The sequence below is a fragment of the Ictidomys tridecemlineatus genome, chromosome 1 (genome assembly GCF_052094955.1).
Source record: "Ictidomys tridecemlineatus isolate mIctTri1 chromosome 1, mIctTri1.hap1, whole genome shotgun sequence".
NCBI classification, from domain to species: Eukaryota; Metazoa; Chordata; class Mammalia; order Rodentia; family Sciuridae; genus Ictidomys; species Ictidomys tridecemlineatus.
Genome location: NC_135477.1, coordinates 17,751,882 through 17,770,788, shown reverse-complemented (window position 1 = coordinate 17,770,788; position 18,907 = coordinate 17,751,882). Strand labels below are relative to the sequence as shown.

At 32.8% G+C, this 18,907-nt stretch overlaps 1 protein-coding gene across 8 annotated transcripts in view; it reads left to right on the top strand.

The window, feature by feature from the left end:
• Positions 1-18,907, top strand: part of Shoc2 (SHOC2 leucine rich repeat scaffold protein) — an 86,190-nt gene that overhangs the window by 42,900 nt on the left and 24,383 nt on the right. For 6 of the 8 annotated variants that reach the window (XM_005320671.5, XM_078050355.1, XM_078050568.1 and 3 more), the window contains one exon: positions 11,419-11,556. The exons of 1 other annotated variant lie outside the window; for it this stretch is intronic. In XM_005320671.5, the coding sequence (XP_005320728.1) occupies positions 11,419-11,556 (138 nt within the window). Of the gene's footprint in view, positions 1-598; positions 691-11,418; positions 11,557-18,907 lie in introns of those variants that run through there. One more of the 8 variants, XM_078050649.1, reaches the window with a different exon arrangement.

Genomic DNA, 18,907 nt, shown 5'->3' with positions numbered 1-18,907 from the left:
TTTCAGCATTTCTTCCCTTCTTTTCATGTGACATAGAACTACCTCTGGACAGTAACCATATGGTCAACCATAAGATTCATATAGTTTTCCAGTGATATCAGAGAACACAGTCGTGTATATCTACTGTCTATATATAATTTTCTTATATGTTTTGTTCATTTTCTAGTTTCATCATGGCCAGAAGTAGGAATCAGTCTAGTAACTGATGTATAAATGGATGATATTATAATGAGTATGGATCCTCTGAAAAGAGGTAAAGTTTGTTTTGCATTAAATTACTGTTGAGATATTCAACCACGCACTCTTGGATTTAGTTCTTCTCGGGGGGATACTATTTAGTTCTGTCCTTAAACCTAACACAAATTCCTAGGTGGTCTTTATTCCTTTAGGTATTGTTTTCTCTGCATCAGCTTCCAACTTGGTAGGATTGACATTCTAGACTCTTATGCACTATAATTGGCAGCTGTTGAAATATCTGCTCATCTCTTTTATTTAGCCTTTGAGATGTTGTTTTCCCCCTCACTCTCTTTGCAGTCTCCTCTTGAACATATTTTATTTTAGGAGTCAGAATTTCAGGTATGTATACTGAAGATTTAATGACTCCACTCTTTATGGTTTTCTCTTTTTCAGGGTTTCCAACCTTGAAATGCAGCTACTCTGAACTTTGTCTTCTGGCTTCTCAGGGAACAGGTCTCTGGCTTTTTGACTTATTTTCCACAGGCAGGGTTTTGAGCAACTTCATAATAAAAAATGTGTATTGGGCTGGGGTTATATAGCTCAGTGGTAGAGCACTTGCCTAGCATGTGTGAGGCAATGGGTTCCATCCTCAGCACCACATATAAATAAATAAAAATAAAAGTACACTGACAACTATAAAAAAAATTTTTTTAAAGTGGATCATCTTTGATTCCTGAATTAGTTACCTATTATATAAAATTATTCTGAAGCATAGCTCCTAAAAACACCATCATTATCTCAGTTTATTTGGTGTAGGAATCAGATGTAGCTTAACTGGACCTTCTAATTTAGTATTTCTCATAAGATTTCTCAGTTAAGGTTTTAGCTAAGGCTTGGATAGTATCTGAAAGTTCCTTGGGGAAAAGATCCACATTCAAGGTCATGTGGTTGTTAGGATTCAGTTCCTTTCTGTGGCATCTTGTTTTGTTGGGCATGCAAGCTGAAAATCAGTAGAACACTGGCAAATAGAAGTCTCAATCTTCTGTGACATAATCACAAATATGACGTTCCCCCTTAATCTTTGTCTTATTTTGTTGATAAAAAGCAAGTTGCCGAGTTCTGTCACTTTAGGAAAGGATAATTATTCAATTAGTGTATCATTAGTGAGGCAGAATCATTGTTGGCTATCTTAATCTGCCTACTGTAGTTCCCTTTCACTTGTTGTTTCTTCCAATGTAACTACTGTATGCTTTTTCACAGTAATTTAAAAGAAAATAATCCACCGGATGCCACCATTATCATTAGCCAAAAGCTCATATTTGCAGATACTTACCCTCATTCCCTCTGAGAGCAAAAATGTTTTAACATGCTACCAGTTTCTTCAGACTGCATGTTTTATTTTTTTCCTAATTAGCCACTAGATATATTATCTGGATGTGTCATTCATATCACAAATTTAGCATGACCAAAATATTCTCACCAAAACTTTTCTCCCTTCAGATTATTTCTCTTTCCAAATTGCATCATTATCTTCTCCATCAACTCAGGTTCATTATCTTGAAATCAGAGTATTTTTCTTCTATTTAATCCTAGTCAAAATATGACCAACTTGCCAGAAAAATGCTAGACTCCAGCTGCTTGTTACCAGTTTGCCGCAAATTAAGAAAAATTGAAAGTAAGCATTTAGAATCTTATATAACAATTTGATATTAGTAGAACATCCAAACTTGTAATTTTATGTTTTAAAAAATCTTGGTCCTTGTTGAGCACCCAGTATTGCATGCCTGTAATCCCAGCTATTCAGTAGGCTGAGGCAGGAGGATTACAAGTTTTAGACCAATCTGGGCCACCTAACATGACCCTGTCCCGAAACAAAAAATTAAAAGGGCTGGGAATGTAACTCAGAGGTAGAGTGCTCTTGGGTTCAGTCCCCAATACTGGAAAGAGATGTCCACAATCAGTTGGAGGGGGAGGTAAAAACTGCACTTTCACTATGTATAGTTTGAGAAGCACTGTTCTATCCTATTTCTATTGCTTATTCTTCCTCTCTCATGTCACTTGTTCAAATCACTTCCACCACTGTTTTTTAGATGGGCCTTCGTATTATTTTATGTGGGCTAATTGCTCTAGACTGTTTACTAATCTGCCTTCTAAAATCCATCCATTCAAATCTTTTAGAGCAGCATTCTGATTATCATTGTGTTGAAAATTTTAATTTGTACTCTATTACCTGTTCAAAATGGTCCTAGAGAGACCTAGGAGAATGACACGTAATCATTAAGAATTTAGTGTTCAAGCATTTTAATTACTGGGGTGTTTAAAAGTGGGAGGGATAAAACTTTTCTCTCCCTAAAATCGCTCTTCTCTTGTTTGATGAACATTAGTTTTACATCCCAGTTGTCTAACCTATAGACATTAAATACTATGTGTTTCACTGCTTTTTGAGTGCTGAACACTGTCTTCTTATATCACAAAAAGTAGAAATACCAGGAGTAATCCCAAAATGAATTTAGTTAGTGTTAATATCCTTTGGGAAGAGATGTGTCCAGCATACTTTATTGTCTGAAGTAGGGCAATATCATGTCATGGTTACCAAGTTTTGGATACAGCCTGCTACCTTTGTCTTCTCTAAAGGCAGGATAAAACAATAATATAAAATTTTTGAAATAGAATTGATTTAGACTTAGAGAACTTCCGTGCAGTCAGAAAAACAATATTTTCACCACAGTATGTTGATTATTCATAGTCTGCAAATTTTACAGATGTCTTTTTTTTTTTCCTGCCACAGTTCAGAGCAAGGACTTGGCTAGTGCCTATGATTTAAGTTTTTGTTGAAGTATGTTTATAAAAAAAAAAGTGTCTCTGTCACAAATGTGTAATGCAATACAATTTACGAATCATGTAATCAGTATCCAAGTTGAAAATGGAACAAAAGACCACCCAAGAAGCCCTTCTTTCCATCACTACCTAACTCATTATCCCCATCAAGGGTGTCCTGGGATTTTGACTTCTGTACTTAATTCATCTTGCTTGCTTGTTTATAAATGGAGTCATATGTATTGTCAAACATTTTCCACTTGACATTTTTCATCTATTTTGCTGTATAAAAGTTATTCATTTTGTATTACCTAATATCCAATAATGTGAACCTACCACAATTTAACCATTCTAATGTTCTTTGGCAGTTTCTAATTTGAGGCTGATATAGTGCTATTATATAAGGATAATACAAGTCTTTTGGTAAACATGTTTCTAGTACATATATACACACACACCCTGGCAATGAAATTCCTGAACTTTTAATTTTTTGGCTTCCTTCTCCCATCAGATTTTTCTTGGAATGTCTATATAGTTTCTGCTCATCTCTTATTTAAGTATGTCTTTCCCCAACCTATTCAGCCAGCATCTTGTTTCTCCTATTTACCCATATTGTTGTGTATGTATATATGCACACTGATGTCTAAACTTACTTTATGGCATTATGCTTTTCATTATATTTTTGTAGAGATCATAATTTTCCATAATTTTTAAGCGCAACATTGTCACATCATTATCCTATTAGCTCTATGTTCACAAACATGACCACTACCACTGCACACCTCTTAGAATTGCTAAATTCCAAGGCACTATTAGAACTAGATGCTAGTGAGAACTTTTTTTTTTATTGCTAGTTGTAATGCAAAATGGTACAAGTACTTTAGAAGACAAACACTTTGGCACTGTCTTCACAGAGTTAAACATAGTCTTAACATATCCATCAGACATGCTTATAGGTGTTTATCTAAATGAATTAAAAATTTTATGTCCACACAAAACCTGCACGTGATTGTTTTTAGCAACTTATTTGCCACTGCCAAAAATTGAAAGCAACCATGATGTCCTTTAGTAAGTGAACGGATAAACTATCAATCTAGAGAAAGAAATGAGGGGGACTTGGATATATATTGCTAAGGGAAAGGTAATCTGCTGCATCCTATATGATTCTAGCTACATGACATTCTGACAAAAGTGAAACTAAAACATCAGTGGTTACAGGGGCTGAAGTATGGAATTTTCAGAGTGGTGAAACTATATGATACGGTAATTATATATACATAATAGTATGCATTTATTATATACTATGGAACTGATCAGAGTGAATACTAATGTAAATTATTGGCTTTAATTATAATTCTGTTGGTCATAAACTTTAAACAAAAAGACCATGCTAAAGTAAGATGTTTTAGAATATGGGAAACTGTAGGGAAGTACATTTTTTCTGCAAACCTCTAAAATTGCTCTGAAAAATGAAGTTTATTAATTATGAAAACAAAACAAAACATACCACTCTTAGTATCCTTAATACTACTTCCGTAGTCAAAGCTAATGTCTGTATGCTGGCCAACAAACCCTTAGTGAATATAATTCCCAGGCACTTCATTTCCTACTACTTTCCTACTTTTCATGCCTTGGAGTATTTGCACTTGCTGTTCCCTCAATTTGGAATACCCTTCCTCCAGATGTTCCCATTGCTTCTTCCTTCCTATTATGCAGACTTCTTCTCAAATGCTGCTTCATCTGGATTACTTTCTCTACTATCAGCATATCTATACCTTTTCCCCCCAATCATATTCTTAGACTCTTATTTTCTTTTATAGCTCTTAATACTTCTTGACATTGATTCTTTATTATTTATTTTTTACTTATTAGACTGTAAGTTCTATGGAGGCAAGAATTTTCTTTTTCTCTGTGGTATCTCAAGCTAATAGAACAGAATCTAGAATATGATAGGTGCTTAATAAACATTTGTAGAATGAAGAATGAATAAAGTCTTTATTCTCTCTTTAGGAAAATTTATGTGGGGAGCCTAATTTAAAGTCAGCATATTTCTTAGTAACTATGGAATATGAGTTATAAAGATCGATAATCTTGGTAGCCAATATCATCAATGTGATAGCATGATGCATTCTCTTAACTGATCTACTTCACAGACAGGAAACTTATTGTGGTTCAGGAAACACTTCTCCATGTGTGATATGAGAGAGACTAGACTGTTAGTGTCTATTTCTTGAACCTCATTTTTTCTCTTTGTTTTTATACACTTTCAATTTCAAAGAGAAACAAAAGCATAAAGGAGAAAATAAAACTCTAGGATTAACCAAAGACAAGTGATTGTTAACATTTTGATTATTATCCTTTAAAATCATCTGAGATGGACTTAACATTTTGTTTTTTTATAATGTGTGGGTCATGAGGTAAAACAAGTGTTTAAAAGTATTAGATAACTGGACAGAGTATAGAAATAGTTAGCAATAGTGGTATAAAATGTTGTTGCTTAAATATTTAATATCCTATTTATTATAAATGTAATATAGACCCTTATACTAAGTGTTTTCTGTTGTAGAATTTATCATATTTAAAAATCTTAAATATTTCTGATTATTTGAATGTAAGAAGCTAGTGTAGTTACTAATGTTAATCTAAAGAAGAGAGGTTTTAAAACCATATTAGCCTTCCCGCTGAAAAATGTCTTAATTGCATTAAGTGAGAAATCTGAATTACTTTTGAAAATATTTTTAAAGTTTTAGGGTGGCCTTTTGTAAAAAGAAACTTCTCTGAAGTTATTAGATCTATTTTATTGACAAAAACTCAAGTTTTTGAGAGTTTTTCATGAGTCTTTTAACATTAAGGAGTGGATGTTGGAGAAAATCTTTAAAAAATTTTTCAAATTTAACTTAGAATATCATATAATTTAGTTGTAAGTTGATTGTGCCTCATACCTTATGGACTCATGGACCAAATTTTGTGTGTTGATGTTACAGAATTACATTACTGTGTTTTAAATTTTCAGTGCCTTTAAGAATTACTAGGTTGTGAGAAAGAAGTGTTAGTGTTCTTGAGTGACGCTCTTCAGTGTGTCAATATGAACATGATATTCTGATATACTTGTATTGCTCAAGGGTAGCTTCTTGGGGAGAATTTAAGCTCAAAATAATTGTTATCACATGGTGATTTACACAAATCAAAAGAGACTTAAGTTACTTATGACATAATTTGAGTCTGGGTAATTATATACTAATTTCTAAACACTTCTTAGTGTTAATATTGAATGGTAAAGTCATGTTTTTGTCCTAATGTTAATAATTTCTTTGCTTGTGAAGATGTTAAACTTGTGTCCTGAGCAATGAGATAAATCCACAGATGACTGATAACAATGTTTTGTTCTGTTTAAACCTATGAAATAGTTATTAGCATTTAAGAGTATAAGATTTTATTTGGAAATCCATATTTTAAGTTTCTCTTGAGAAAGATTGGACAATATAGAGCTTTTATTCTAACATAGCACTGATTTTTACCTGAGGGCAATTTGGACAGTGTTTCAAAGAGGACTTTTGAACAGTGTCTGGAGACAGTTTAGATTTTCATGACTCATGTGTGCAGTGAGTAAAGGGCAGGGATGCTGCTGAAGCACAAAACGGCTTCCCATAACAAATTATCTGGTCCAGAAGGTCAACGCTGAGATTGAGAAGTTCTGCAAAATAGTAATTTAATCTGAATTGAATCACACTTACTCCTTATGATTTAAGTTAGCCATATTCTTCATCCAGTTTACTTTTTTAAATTGCATGGTATCTTTACACTTTTGGTTGTATGTACCTTTCTTTAGTGTAAATTACTTTTGTGGGAATTGAAACATATTCAAGTATTTTTTGAAAAAGTGATGAAAAATCTTAGGTTTTATTCTAATATGAAGAGTATTAGTATCAAAGATTCCTGTTATCTTCATTCTTTCAATTAATGTGAGGTTTGCACTAAGCATAATAATAGAGAAGATAAGCAAGTACATATGCTCTAAGGATTGCTGTGTTTTGGAGAATCATTCTATTCATTTATTATTATGTAATGCTTTCTATATCCCTGATGATTTTCCTAGCTTTGAAGTCTGCTTTGTCTGAAATTATAGCCATTCCAGCTTTGTCTTCATTGTTATTGTTGCATTTCTTCTCTATCATTTTTCTTTTGGTCTGCTTGTGTTTATATTTAAAAGAATGAATTTTTGTTTGTTCACTGACAGTCTTGTATTTTGATGCAGTTAGAACATTACATTTCAATATGAATTAGCTGATTTAAAAGATTATTGATTATATTTGCTACTCTGTTGTGTGAGTTGAACTTGTTCTTTTTATGCCTTCTACTTTTTTCTGCCCTCTGTGACTTTAAGTATTTTGTATTTTCTCCTTAGTGTATCAATTATACATCTTTTATGTGTGTGCTTACGCACACATGCATGCATGCACTACCTGGAGTTTGTAGTATACATTTATTATTAATATAAGTCCACTTAATAGTGTTAGTACCTTATAACAGATTATTCCCATTTCTCCCATCTTTCCCTTATTAATGTTGCTGTCATTTCATTTAAGTGTAAGTTGTAATCTCCCAATATATTATTGCTATTACTATTTTGAACAAAATGTTGTATGTTAGATTGATTAAAGGAAAAGAAAAGATATTCTCTTTCTACATCTATCACTTCACTTTATTATTTTCTTGTTTGCATGGTTCCTGGAGAGAAGTCTGATGTAATTCTTATTTTTGTTCTTCTATATATACAGTGATTTATCTCCTCCTCCAGCCTCTTTCAAAAAAATGTTTCTTTGATTTTCTGCAGCTTTATATGCCGAGAAGTATAAGGTGATTTTTTTTCTTTTCATTTTGAGAATCTGTAGGACTTCTGCAGGCAAAGCTCATGAGTGGCAGGGCTCCACGCTCCCATTTTTTCTCATATTCCACGTGCAGTTGTGTTGTTTTTATTTGGGGGTGGGGCCTTACGGGGGATTGAACTCAGGGACACTTGACCACTGATCGACATTCCCAGCCCTGTTTTGTATTTTATTTAGAGACAGGGTCTCAGTAATTGCTTAGTGCCTCACCATTGCTGCAGATGGCTTTGAACTTGTGATCCTCCTGCCTCAGCCTTCTGAGCTGCTGGGATTATAGGTGTGCACCACTCTGCCTGGCTCCACATGCAGTTTTCTTCAACTATTCTGCACTCTTTTCATCACCTAGTCAATTACCTTTTAAATGTAAATTTAAAGCTCTTGCCATGGATTCTACTCCTGGTACACTCTAAATGTCTATATTGTATTTCTCTACACTTTGGGGGTCATAAGTTTGCCCTTTTTCCTCAAGTCTCTGAAGTAGGTAAGAGGTGTTGTTGATGTTCTTTTGTTCATTCCTTTGCTTGTTTTGAGGACAGGAGTGATGACTTCCAAGTTCTTTACATGTCAGGCTAGGAAACAAGTCAGCTGTAAGTTTATATAAAAGTTCTTTACCAAATTGAGATATTCTCCTTCTATTCCTAATTAGAGTTTGTTAAATGAATCCATTTTAATTTTTGTCAAATGCTTTCCTTCCATTAATCATCAATGATTTACTTCCTTAGACTTTGATACAGTGAATTACATAGAGTGATTTTCAGATATTAAGCTGTGTTATATATCTAGAATTAATCTCACTTGATCAGGAGAAAGAGAGCTCTATATTTCCCTTTTTGTACTGCCTTTTTAATATCAAGATGATGCTACTCTTATGAATTTGGAAATGTTCACTCCTTTTTCTGTGGGTTTGTTTTCTTTTTTAAGAGATTGCATAAAATTGGTATGAATTCTTATGAAGCATTGGTAAGCCTCTAAAGAAATCACTGGATATAGGATTTCTTTTGAGAGGGAACTTTGAAATTGAGTAAAATAAAATTTATTTAATGATTAAAGTACTACTAAAGGTTTTTTTTTCCATCTTGCTTGGGTTTTGGTAGCTTGTAAATTGTGAGTAATTGGTCTTCTAAGTTTTTGAATTTATGATGATTAAGTTTGTAATATTTTCTTTTTGAAGACTTAGTCATTGCTGTTTCATTGCTAATATTTATAATATGTTTTCTCTATTTTTTTTTAAAATCTAAGTCTCGCTAGAGGGCTGTCAATATTGTTTTCTTCCCCTAAAGAACCAGTATTTACATTGAGTTATATAATTCTTTCCTGTTTTCAGTTGATTTGTACTCTTTTATTTCTTTTGCTTGGGCTTTTTTTCTTTCTTTGAGATAAGAATGTAATCATTTGAGAAGGCTTCTTAGTTTCTAGTATAAAAATTTAGAGCTATAGAGTTCCCTGTCAGCATTGACTTAGCTGTTTTCCACAATTTTTTTATTGTTACAAAATATACATAAAATTTACCCTTTTAGCCATTTCGGAGTGTAGAGTTCATTGGTATTATGTATATTCACCTTGTTGTGCAACCATCATCATTACCCACCTCCAGAACTCTGCAATCACCTGAGACTGAAAATCTATACCCATTAAATAAATTGCCCCTCTTTCCCTTCAGAAACTGGTAACCACTATTCTACTTTCTGTGAATTTGACTATTCCAGCTACTCGTATTAGCGGGTACCTATATAATTGTCCTTTTATGTTTGGCTCATTGTCTTCAAAGTTCATGTTTAGCATTATCAGAATTTCATTCTTTTAAAAGGCTGTATAATATTGCATCATTACTACATACCACGTTTTGTTTAGCCATTCATTCATTGATGGACATTTGGTTAGACCCACCTGTTTGCTACTGTGAAAAATACTGTGAACATTGATATAGAAATATCTGAGTCCCTGATGGCAGTTCTTTTCAGTCTGTATACAGAAATGAAATTGCGGGATTATGTTAATTGTATATTAAATTTTTGAGAAGCTACTGTATGGTTTTCTACAGCACCCATACCATTTTATATTCCCTTTAGACATCCCCAGATTTCCAGTTTGTTCATATCTTCACCAACACTTATTTTCTAGTTTTTTGATGGTAGTCGTCCCATTTTTTTTAAAGTTTTATTTTCACAATATCTATTCTGTGCATTTATTTTTATGTGGTGCTCAGGATTGAACCCAGGGCCTTACACATGCTAGGTAAGTGCTCTGTCACTGAGCTACAGCCCCAGCCCCCTGTTTTGTAGTAGTAGTCATTCTAATAGGTGTGAAATGATTTCTCATTGTTTTAGTGTGAATTTCCCTAATGATTAGAGATTTGAATACTTTTCATGTGTGACCATTTATTTATTTTTTGGAGAAATATCTATTGAAGTCCTTAGTCCATTTTTAAATCATCTTCCTTGGGGTTTTTTGGTTATATTGTTTTATTGAAGTTCTTTATATTTTCTGAACATTAATCCCTTATCTACATGATTTGCAAATATTTTCTCCCATTCTGTAGTATGCATTTTTCACTCTCTTGAATAGTATTCTTTGCACAAAAGGTTTAATTTGATGAAATGAAATTTACTTGCATTTATAATATGTAGCTTGATAATGTGCTTCAATCTTTTAACAGAATGTACTGGGGAAATATTTTCTTTTCTATACTTTTAAAGTTCTGTTAAATTGAAAGTCACTTTTATTTATAAAAATGTTTATGTAACATCAGAATATATGCCCTTTTAAAGCATATATATATTTTGAGGTATACAGTCTTCCTCCATCTAAACTCCAGATGTATCTGAGCTGGGTGCAGTGGCACACGCCTGTAATCCTAGCCACTTGGGAGCCTGAAGCAGGAGGATCAAGAGTTCAAAACCAGCTTCAACAAAAGTGAGGCCCTAAGCAACTCAGTGAGGCCTTGTCTCTAAATAAAATACAAAATAGGGCTGGGGATGTGGCTCAGTGATCTAGTGCCCCTGAGTTCAATCCCTGGTACCACCCCCACAAAAAAAGAATCTATCATTGTGCTAAATTTATTAAGAACATTAGTCAGCTTTTAAAATTTGGACCATATCAATCAACATTTGTGGTTGAATTTGCTACTTAAATATATGATATGGAAGCTGGGATGTAGCTATTAGTAAAGTACGTTCTTAGTAGGTGTGAGACCCTGGTTCAGTCTTCAGGACAAAAAGGAAAAAAAAACCTCACATGACACAAATTGCTGAAGTAATCATTTACAAGCAATATTTTCATTTTATTAGATGTCATTTTGAAATAAAAGTTTAAAATTTTATGTTCAACTTTGAACTTTTTCAGAAAGAGTAATTATGATAGTTTTTGCTACTAACAATCCAAGTATGTTCACTGATTTACCATTTTGAAATAAAAGTTGCCTGTATAATATTATATTTACATTTATATTTAAAAATCATAAATTTCCTCCCTTGCTTACTTGTATTACCTGATATGATTTAATAATGCTTATTAAATTATTATGTTGGTCAATTTACAGGTGAATTATGTAACCTCATTACGCTGGATGTAGCTCACAATCAACTTGAACATCTTCCAAAGGAGATTGGAAACTGCACACAGATAACCAACCTTGACTTGCAGCACAATGAACTGCTAGACCTCCCAGATACTATAGGTATGAGAGATGAAAGAAGATATTGATGTTTATTTATAGCTATCTAGATATTTAAAGGATTATTTTTATCCATTTTGGTAACAAAAATTAAAAATTATGAAAGTAGTATATAAGTAAGTACTAGGACTTTTAAGACTGAATTTGAAATCTTTTCCATTTCTTGACAAGAAAATTTTAGGAAATGAACTCAGATTATAAAGAATATTAAATAGCATATACATATTCTACTATAGCTTATTATAAAATGCTGGAGTTTTGGTTTTGTTATTTCAGAATGTTACATGGAGGAGGTCACTTCTTCGCTAAAGTATGCCATGCTGAAAAATAAAGACATTGCTGTTAAGTTTTTAAACATGGCCAGTATAGTTTAAAGGTTGCTCCTTTGTAATGTTGGGGGTGATAAGAAAAGAGATGTCTTGAAGTGCAAAATATGTCTTGAAGACTTCATCACACTGCAGAAAGTTTGAGCTGACCATGATAATGTTCTGTATTTATATAGTCTTAGTAGAAATTTATGGGCTTTTGAAAAAACAGAATAAGTGTTTTTTAAAAAATTATAATGGCTTTTTAGTTATTTGTGTAATATAAGAATAGTATACTGCTTATTTAGCAAATTATCATTTAATTTGTATAAGTTTAATAAATAATTTTTCAGAGATGCTATTACTGAATTGTTTGAGACTTAGGATGGTCTTTCTTCAGGAGGATTTTTGTTTGCCTGTGGTTGGTACGTAGGGGGACCACTATAATCAATCCATGTTCAAGGCCTGAGATTTTTCTGGTTCATTAGGTGGTACAAAGGTTTGTTACAGAGTATTGGAAGACTGTTTTATCTCTAATTTACCTTTATTAGTAGGGTACTGCATGATGGGTCCCATTCCTGTCAGGTCCTAGATTTGACTCTTGCCAAAAACTTAGCCTGTTAGCCCAGGTTAGGAAAGTGCTCTCAAAATCTTTAGTCTTGTTTATGTTGTCTGATATTTAGTTCTTGTTAGCTCTTTAATTTTTATTTTGGAAGTTGGTTTCTAGAGTTTTTTTAATGGGACGGTTTGATTACCCCTGCCCCCAAGGAAATTGTTAAGGAATTTTAAAATCTGGTTATGTGAGACAACATCTGGTTATGCGTATATAAAAGCTTGCTGAGACTTAGTTATAATTATTATCCATTGTGAACCTATGCTTTCCTGAATTCTTGTCATGACTGTTTCTGTCATATTCTTATTTGTAGTGGTAACAGGTTAACTATTCTGGTTTACTTAATTGAATGCTTCTCTGAAAGGCAAGATCATCTGTAACATTTAATGAATTGTTCTTATAGCCATAGTGAATATTCTGCCAAATTTCCTATATGAGATTAATATTCATGGTTCAATATAATAGGAACCAAGAACAACAATTTCTTAATTTTTTTTTCTTCAAAATCTATTGAAATGGCCATGATGAACAAAGAAGTGATCCTGGAAGAAACAAAGAATAGAAAGAATATATATTATATTCATAAAACAGATCAGACTGATTAAGAAAGGAAACAATGAATAAAATACAAGTTTTAGAAATATGCTTGCTAAATCAAATTCAGTGGAAAATGCTGTATAATATAAGTGAACACAAAGATCCAAGATAGTGATATGTAGGATAAAGTAGAAGTTCTCTCAAATCTATAACAGAAAGATGGGAATATATGTAAGAAAAGTGAGAAGTTATGAGAAAGAAAACTAGACATTCTAGAAAGAAAGAAAATACGGGTATAATCCAATGAACAAATTAATAAATTTATACTAAACTTATTTCCTAAACTTGATTAAAACCCAGATAATAAAGATAATTGTTTTCCAAGAAGAAATAATGAAGAAAAGTACTTCTAGTAAAAGTTTTAAAAATCAGATTCATTGACTTGTTTGCCATAATAATGTTAATAGAACCTGTCTTTGTTTAGTTTTGGTTTCAGATTAATGCTGTCCAACATACAGTAAGTTGGGAATGCTCCTTCTCTTCCGTTTTTGGAACAGTTTATATGAAATTGACATTATTTACATCCTTTACTATTGATAACTCCTCACTCAGACATCCTCAATGGTGAATTTTTTCTTTTTTTTTGAATGCTTTTTAAAGCAATTCAAATTTCTTTAAAGGTTTTGGGCTATTCAGGTTATCACTTTTTTCTTGAGTAAACTTGGTCGTGTGTGTGTGTGTGTGTGTGTGTGTGTGTGTGTGTGTGTGTGTGTCTGTGTGTGTCTGTGTGTGTGTGTAAGGATATGTTAATTTCATTTGAGTTGTTATTAAAGGCATGAAGTTTATAACATTTTCTTATATTTAATATCTACAGAATCTGTAGTTATGCCACCTCTCTCATTCTTGATATTAGTAAATTGTATTTTCTCCCCCTCCCAGTATTCTGATTAAAGGTCTGTCAGTTTTATTGCTCCTCTCAAGGTTTTGATTTTTTTTTCCTATTTTTGTTCATTGAGTTCCATTTTGAACTTTATTATTTTCTTTCATCTGCTCACTCTGAATTTTATTTGCTGTTTTTTCTAATTTCTCATGGAAGCAGCTTGAGGTCATTGAGTCTTCCTTCTCTTTTCATAAAGATATTTGGTGCTATAACTTTCTCTTTAAGTTAGTATCTCACAAGTTCTGATATGCAATGTGTTCCTTCTTTCTGTTATTAATTTCTAATTTTATTGCATGTGGGGAAGAACATAACCTTGTGTCTTGAATCCTTTTTAATGTATTGAAACTTTATGATGTAGTATGTGGTCTGTCTTGTTAAATATTCTGTGTGCAATTGAATGTATATTCTACTTTTAATGAATGTGGTGTTTTGTAAATGTCAGTCATGTACCATTGTGCAGATGAGGTAACCAGTGAATTTATTTTACTTCCTGCGTTTTGGGGGTCTATTTTCCTTCTAATTTTTTTAATAGTGTCTGGACAAGTAACATACACTATTGTGCTAATACCTAATCTTCATTTTTATTTTAGTCTTAATGTTCATCAGCAGTATTGTTCCCATAGTTGCTGTAGTCAATATTTATATGGTTTAAGTTAATCTTCTAGTTTCTTCAAACATAGTAAATGGGAGCAGTAGTGTCCCTGTTGTGTTTGTAGCCTTTTTACTTGAACAGTTTGAATGGGTATAAAATCACTGGATTTGACTTCCTTTTCTTGAGGATGTTAGTAGAAGTAAGAGGTAATTTTATTGTCTTTTGGAATTGAATGATCAAAACTATGAGGTCAGTCCATTTTTTTCTCATTATAAATGACTCATTATAATCTTTTTGCCTGGCCACTCAAAGTGTTCTTTATTTCTGAAATTAAAAACTAGATTTTATTTCTCAGTGTTGTGGTTCCAAGGTTACATTTCCCTAGTATGCTCTGGACCAACTCAACATACATGTGTAATTTTTATTTCAGTATAGATTTTGAATATATAGTGATATATTTAATTTGTTATGTTTTTATGTTGAAAATATGTCTTTATTTTGAACAACCAGCTAAGTAAGATGGTAAAGGAAAAAATATTTAATCTTAGCATGATAACTTCCATCAAATGTCATTTTCAGAAAATAACGTTTTTTTAAATAAAATCCAAAAATCTTGCTTTGTTTCTGAAAGAAAAGCAAAATGTTGCTTTACTACTTTTGCAGATCAGAAAGGAGAAACAAAATTTAAAATACTCAAGTTTAAGTTAGGTTCTTCTCATTGGTGCTTAGTCACTGTGTATTTCTATTCCTCTTTCCACATTTTTAATTAGTGTATTTTAGTTGTACATAATGATGGCATTTGTTGTTACATATTCCAGTTATCACTACCCAGCACTTCTAGTCTGCCACACCCTGATCCCTCTCTTCTATTGATCTCCCATTGATTTTCATTAGATCCTCTTCTGCCCCACCTCCTTTTCTTTTTTCTTAGCTCCCACAGATGAAAGAAAATATACAACCTTGGACCTTTTGAATTTGGCTTATTTCGCTTAACATCGTGGTCTCAAGTTTCATCCATTTCTTGCAAATGATATATTTTATTCTTCTTTATGAATGAATAAAACTCCATTGTGAATATGTACCACATTTCCTTTATCCATTCATCTGTTGATGAACACCTAGACTGACTTCCACAGTTTGGCTATGAATTGTGCTGACTATAAATATGGTTATGCCTGGATCATACATTAAAGTATGATGAATTTCTTTTGGAAAAATACTGAGGAGTATTGTATACCTGGGTCATATGGTATCTTAATGCCTAGTTTTTTGAGGAACCTATATATTGATTTCCATAGTGATTGTACTAATCTACAATCCTAACAGTGTAAAAGTTTTTTTTTCCTCCACATCTTCTCCAGGATTTATCATTGTTTGTATTTTTTTTTAAGAGAGAGAGAATGAATCTTTTTTTGTAGATGGACACAACACAATGCCTTTTTTTACGTGTTGCTGAGAATCGAATCCGGGTCCTGCCCGTGCTAGGCGAGTGCTCTACTGCTGAGCCACAATCCCAGCCCCTCATTGTTTGTATTCTTGATGACCGATTTTTTGGAGTTTTTATTGTTGTTTTAGAAATTGAATCCAAGGGCACTTTTACCACTCGGCTACATCTCCTTGCATTTTTTATTTTGAGGTGGGTCTCAATAAGTTAATGAGGCTGACCTGGAACTTGTGAATCTCCCATCTCAGCCTTCAGAGTTGCTGGGATTACAGGTGTGCACCACTGCACCTGGCTGTGACTGCCATGAGATGAAATCTCTATGTAGTTTTGTTTTGCATTTCCCTAATTGTTAATGATGTTAAACATTTTTTCCTGTATTTTGTTAGTAATTGAGAAGTGTCTGTATTTATTTAATTGGTTTTTTTTGTTGTTGTTGTTGTTGTTGTTGTCTGAATTCTTGGGCTGGGGATGTGGCTCAAACGGTAGCGTGCTCGCCTGGAATGTGTGCGGCCCGGGATCGATTCTCAGCACCATATACAAACAAAGATGTTATGTCTGCCAAAAACTAAAAAATAAATAAATAAATTCTCTCTCTTAAAGAAAAACTAAAAAATAAATATTAAAAAATTCTCTCTAAAAAAAAAAGTTGTTTGAATTCTTTATTCTAGATGATAATCCTCTTTCAGAAGAATAGCAAAGATTTTCTTCCATTTATGATCTTTCTCTCGCCACATTCCCAATTGTTGCCCTTGCTGTGCAGAAGCTTTTTAATTTGATGCTTTCCCATTTATTAATTCTTTGCATTATTTCCTAAGTTATTGGGGTTCTATTGAGAAAGTCTTTGCCTGTGTCTAAAAGCTGGCGTGTTGACCCTATCTTTTCTTCTAGGAGTTGCATAGTTTCCGGTCTAATTCTGAAGTCTTTGACCCACTTTGAATTGGTTATTGTGCAGGGGAAGAGATAAGGGGCTAGATTCATTCTTCTAATAGGGATAACCAGTTTTCCCAGCACCATTTGTTTTCTCCAGTGCATGTTTTTGGCATCTTTGTCAAGGATCAGATGACTGTGGGTTTGTCTCTGTGTCTTCTGTTCTTTACCATTGGTCTGTGTGTCTGTTTTTATGCCAATATTATTCAGTTTTTGTTAGTGTAGCTCTGTAGTATAATTTGAAGTCAGGTATTGTGATGCCTCCAGCATTGCTTTTTTGCTTAGAATTGCTTTGGCTGTTCTGGGTCTTTTATTCTTCCAAATGAATTTTAGGACTTTTTTTTTTTCCTAGTTTCGTGACGAATGTCATTGGAATTTTGATAGGGTTGCATTGAATCTGTGCTCTGCTTTTGGTAGTATGATTATTTTAACAATATCCTGTCTATCCATGAAGATAGAGGATCTTTTCTGAGGTCTTCTTCAATTTCTTTCTTCAGTGTTCCATAATTTTCATTGTAGATCTTTTACTCCCTTGGTTAGATTTATTCCTAGGTTGTTTGATTGGTTAGGTTTTTGTTGTTTGCAAATGGAATTGTTTTCTGATTTTTTTCCCCTCTGTGGATTCATTGTTGCTATTTAGGAAAGCCATTGATTTTTTTTTTTTTTAATGTTGGTTTTGTAACCTGCTACTTTGCCAAATTTGTTTATTAGCTCTGGCAATCTTCTGGTGGAGTTTTAGGATCATCTAAGTATAGGCACTATGTATTTCTTAGAATAAGGTGGATGCTAGACACTATTGGTTTTTGAGTTTATCAAGCAAATTCGAGCCTCAAGGTCTTTTTATGTATTGTATCTCTGCTTAAACCTCCATTCTCCTAAATATTGATATAACTTTTTTACTCATTCAGTCGATCAAATGAATATATGGGACGTGGTCAGCAATCTACCCTATCATTTCTAACAGTTTATATTTTTGTGCGTGTATTTGTATCCTTATTAAATAATAATCTATGGATGATACAGTTAGAGCACTAAAATGAAAAGTTTTGGTACACAGAAAGCATCTAATTTTAATCCATAGCCATTTGATTTCATCATATATTGAAAATCTGACAGAATAAGAAATGATTTTGGATGGTAAAATCTCCTAGAAAGTAGGACTAGGGTTCTTTGGATTCACTTCCTTTGACAAAGGGTAACTTCTTCTCTGTCTTGGTTTTCTTAATCATTCTGTATTTCTTTTTTAATTTTAAGTACTTCTCCTGAGTTTATATTACAAATATGAAAACATTTATCTTCATTATTAGTATCTTAAGATGTTATATCAAAACAGCATGTGCCTCATGTCTAGCATATGTATGGTCAGATTATGTTTTGGAAATCAATAAGAATAGAAACATTAAAAATAAGAAATTTTTAAGTAATATTGTACTTATTTTATATCTTTTGATAGTGGTCAGCAAATAGAGTATTATTGTTATTTTGAGTAAAGGTAGTTAATAAATACTGTTTTTTTGAAATTTTTTATGATATCAGTCATTTCTCATTTACCATGTTTATTAGAATAATTTTTTTTCTTTTTTAATCATTTTTATCCCCAGGATTATGTAGCAGAAGGCTCAGGTTTGAGGATTTGAACCTTTGAATCTTGATCTGTTTTACATCTCAGCAGTCTTAATTGACTTTTGAGATTCTCCCTTTTACCTGTTGGAGAAAAGTGATTCACCTGAAATAGTATTGGTAAACTTGATAGGAATATGCTTCTCTTGATACTGTTTCTCCCTCTCTGCTTCCAGCCTAGTTCTTCAAAAGTATAACTTAATATGAAAAAATAAATACCCAACTCCTGTCTTGGAGAGTTGATGCTAGTCAGAGAGCAGCTGCCATATTATTTTTCCCCTTGGGCTAAAGAATGTTGCCATGAACTCACAACTGAAAAATCATCTTTTATCACCTTATAATCACTTTTCTAAAAATTACTATTTGCATAACTTTC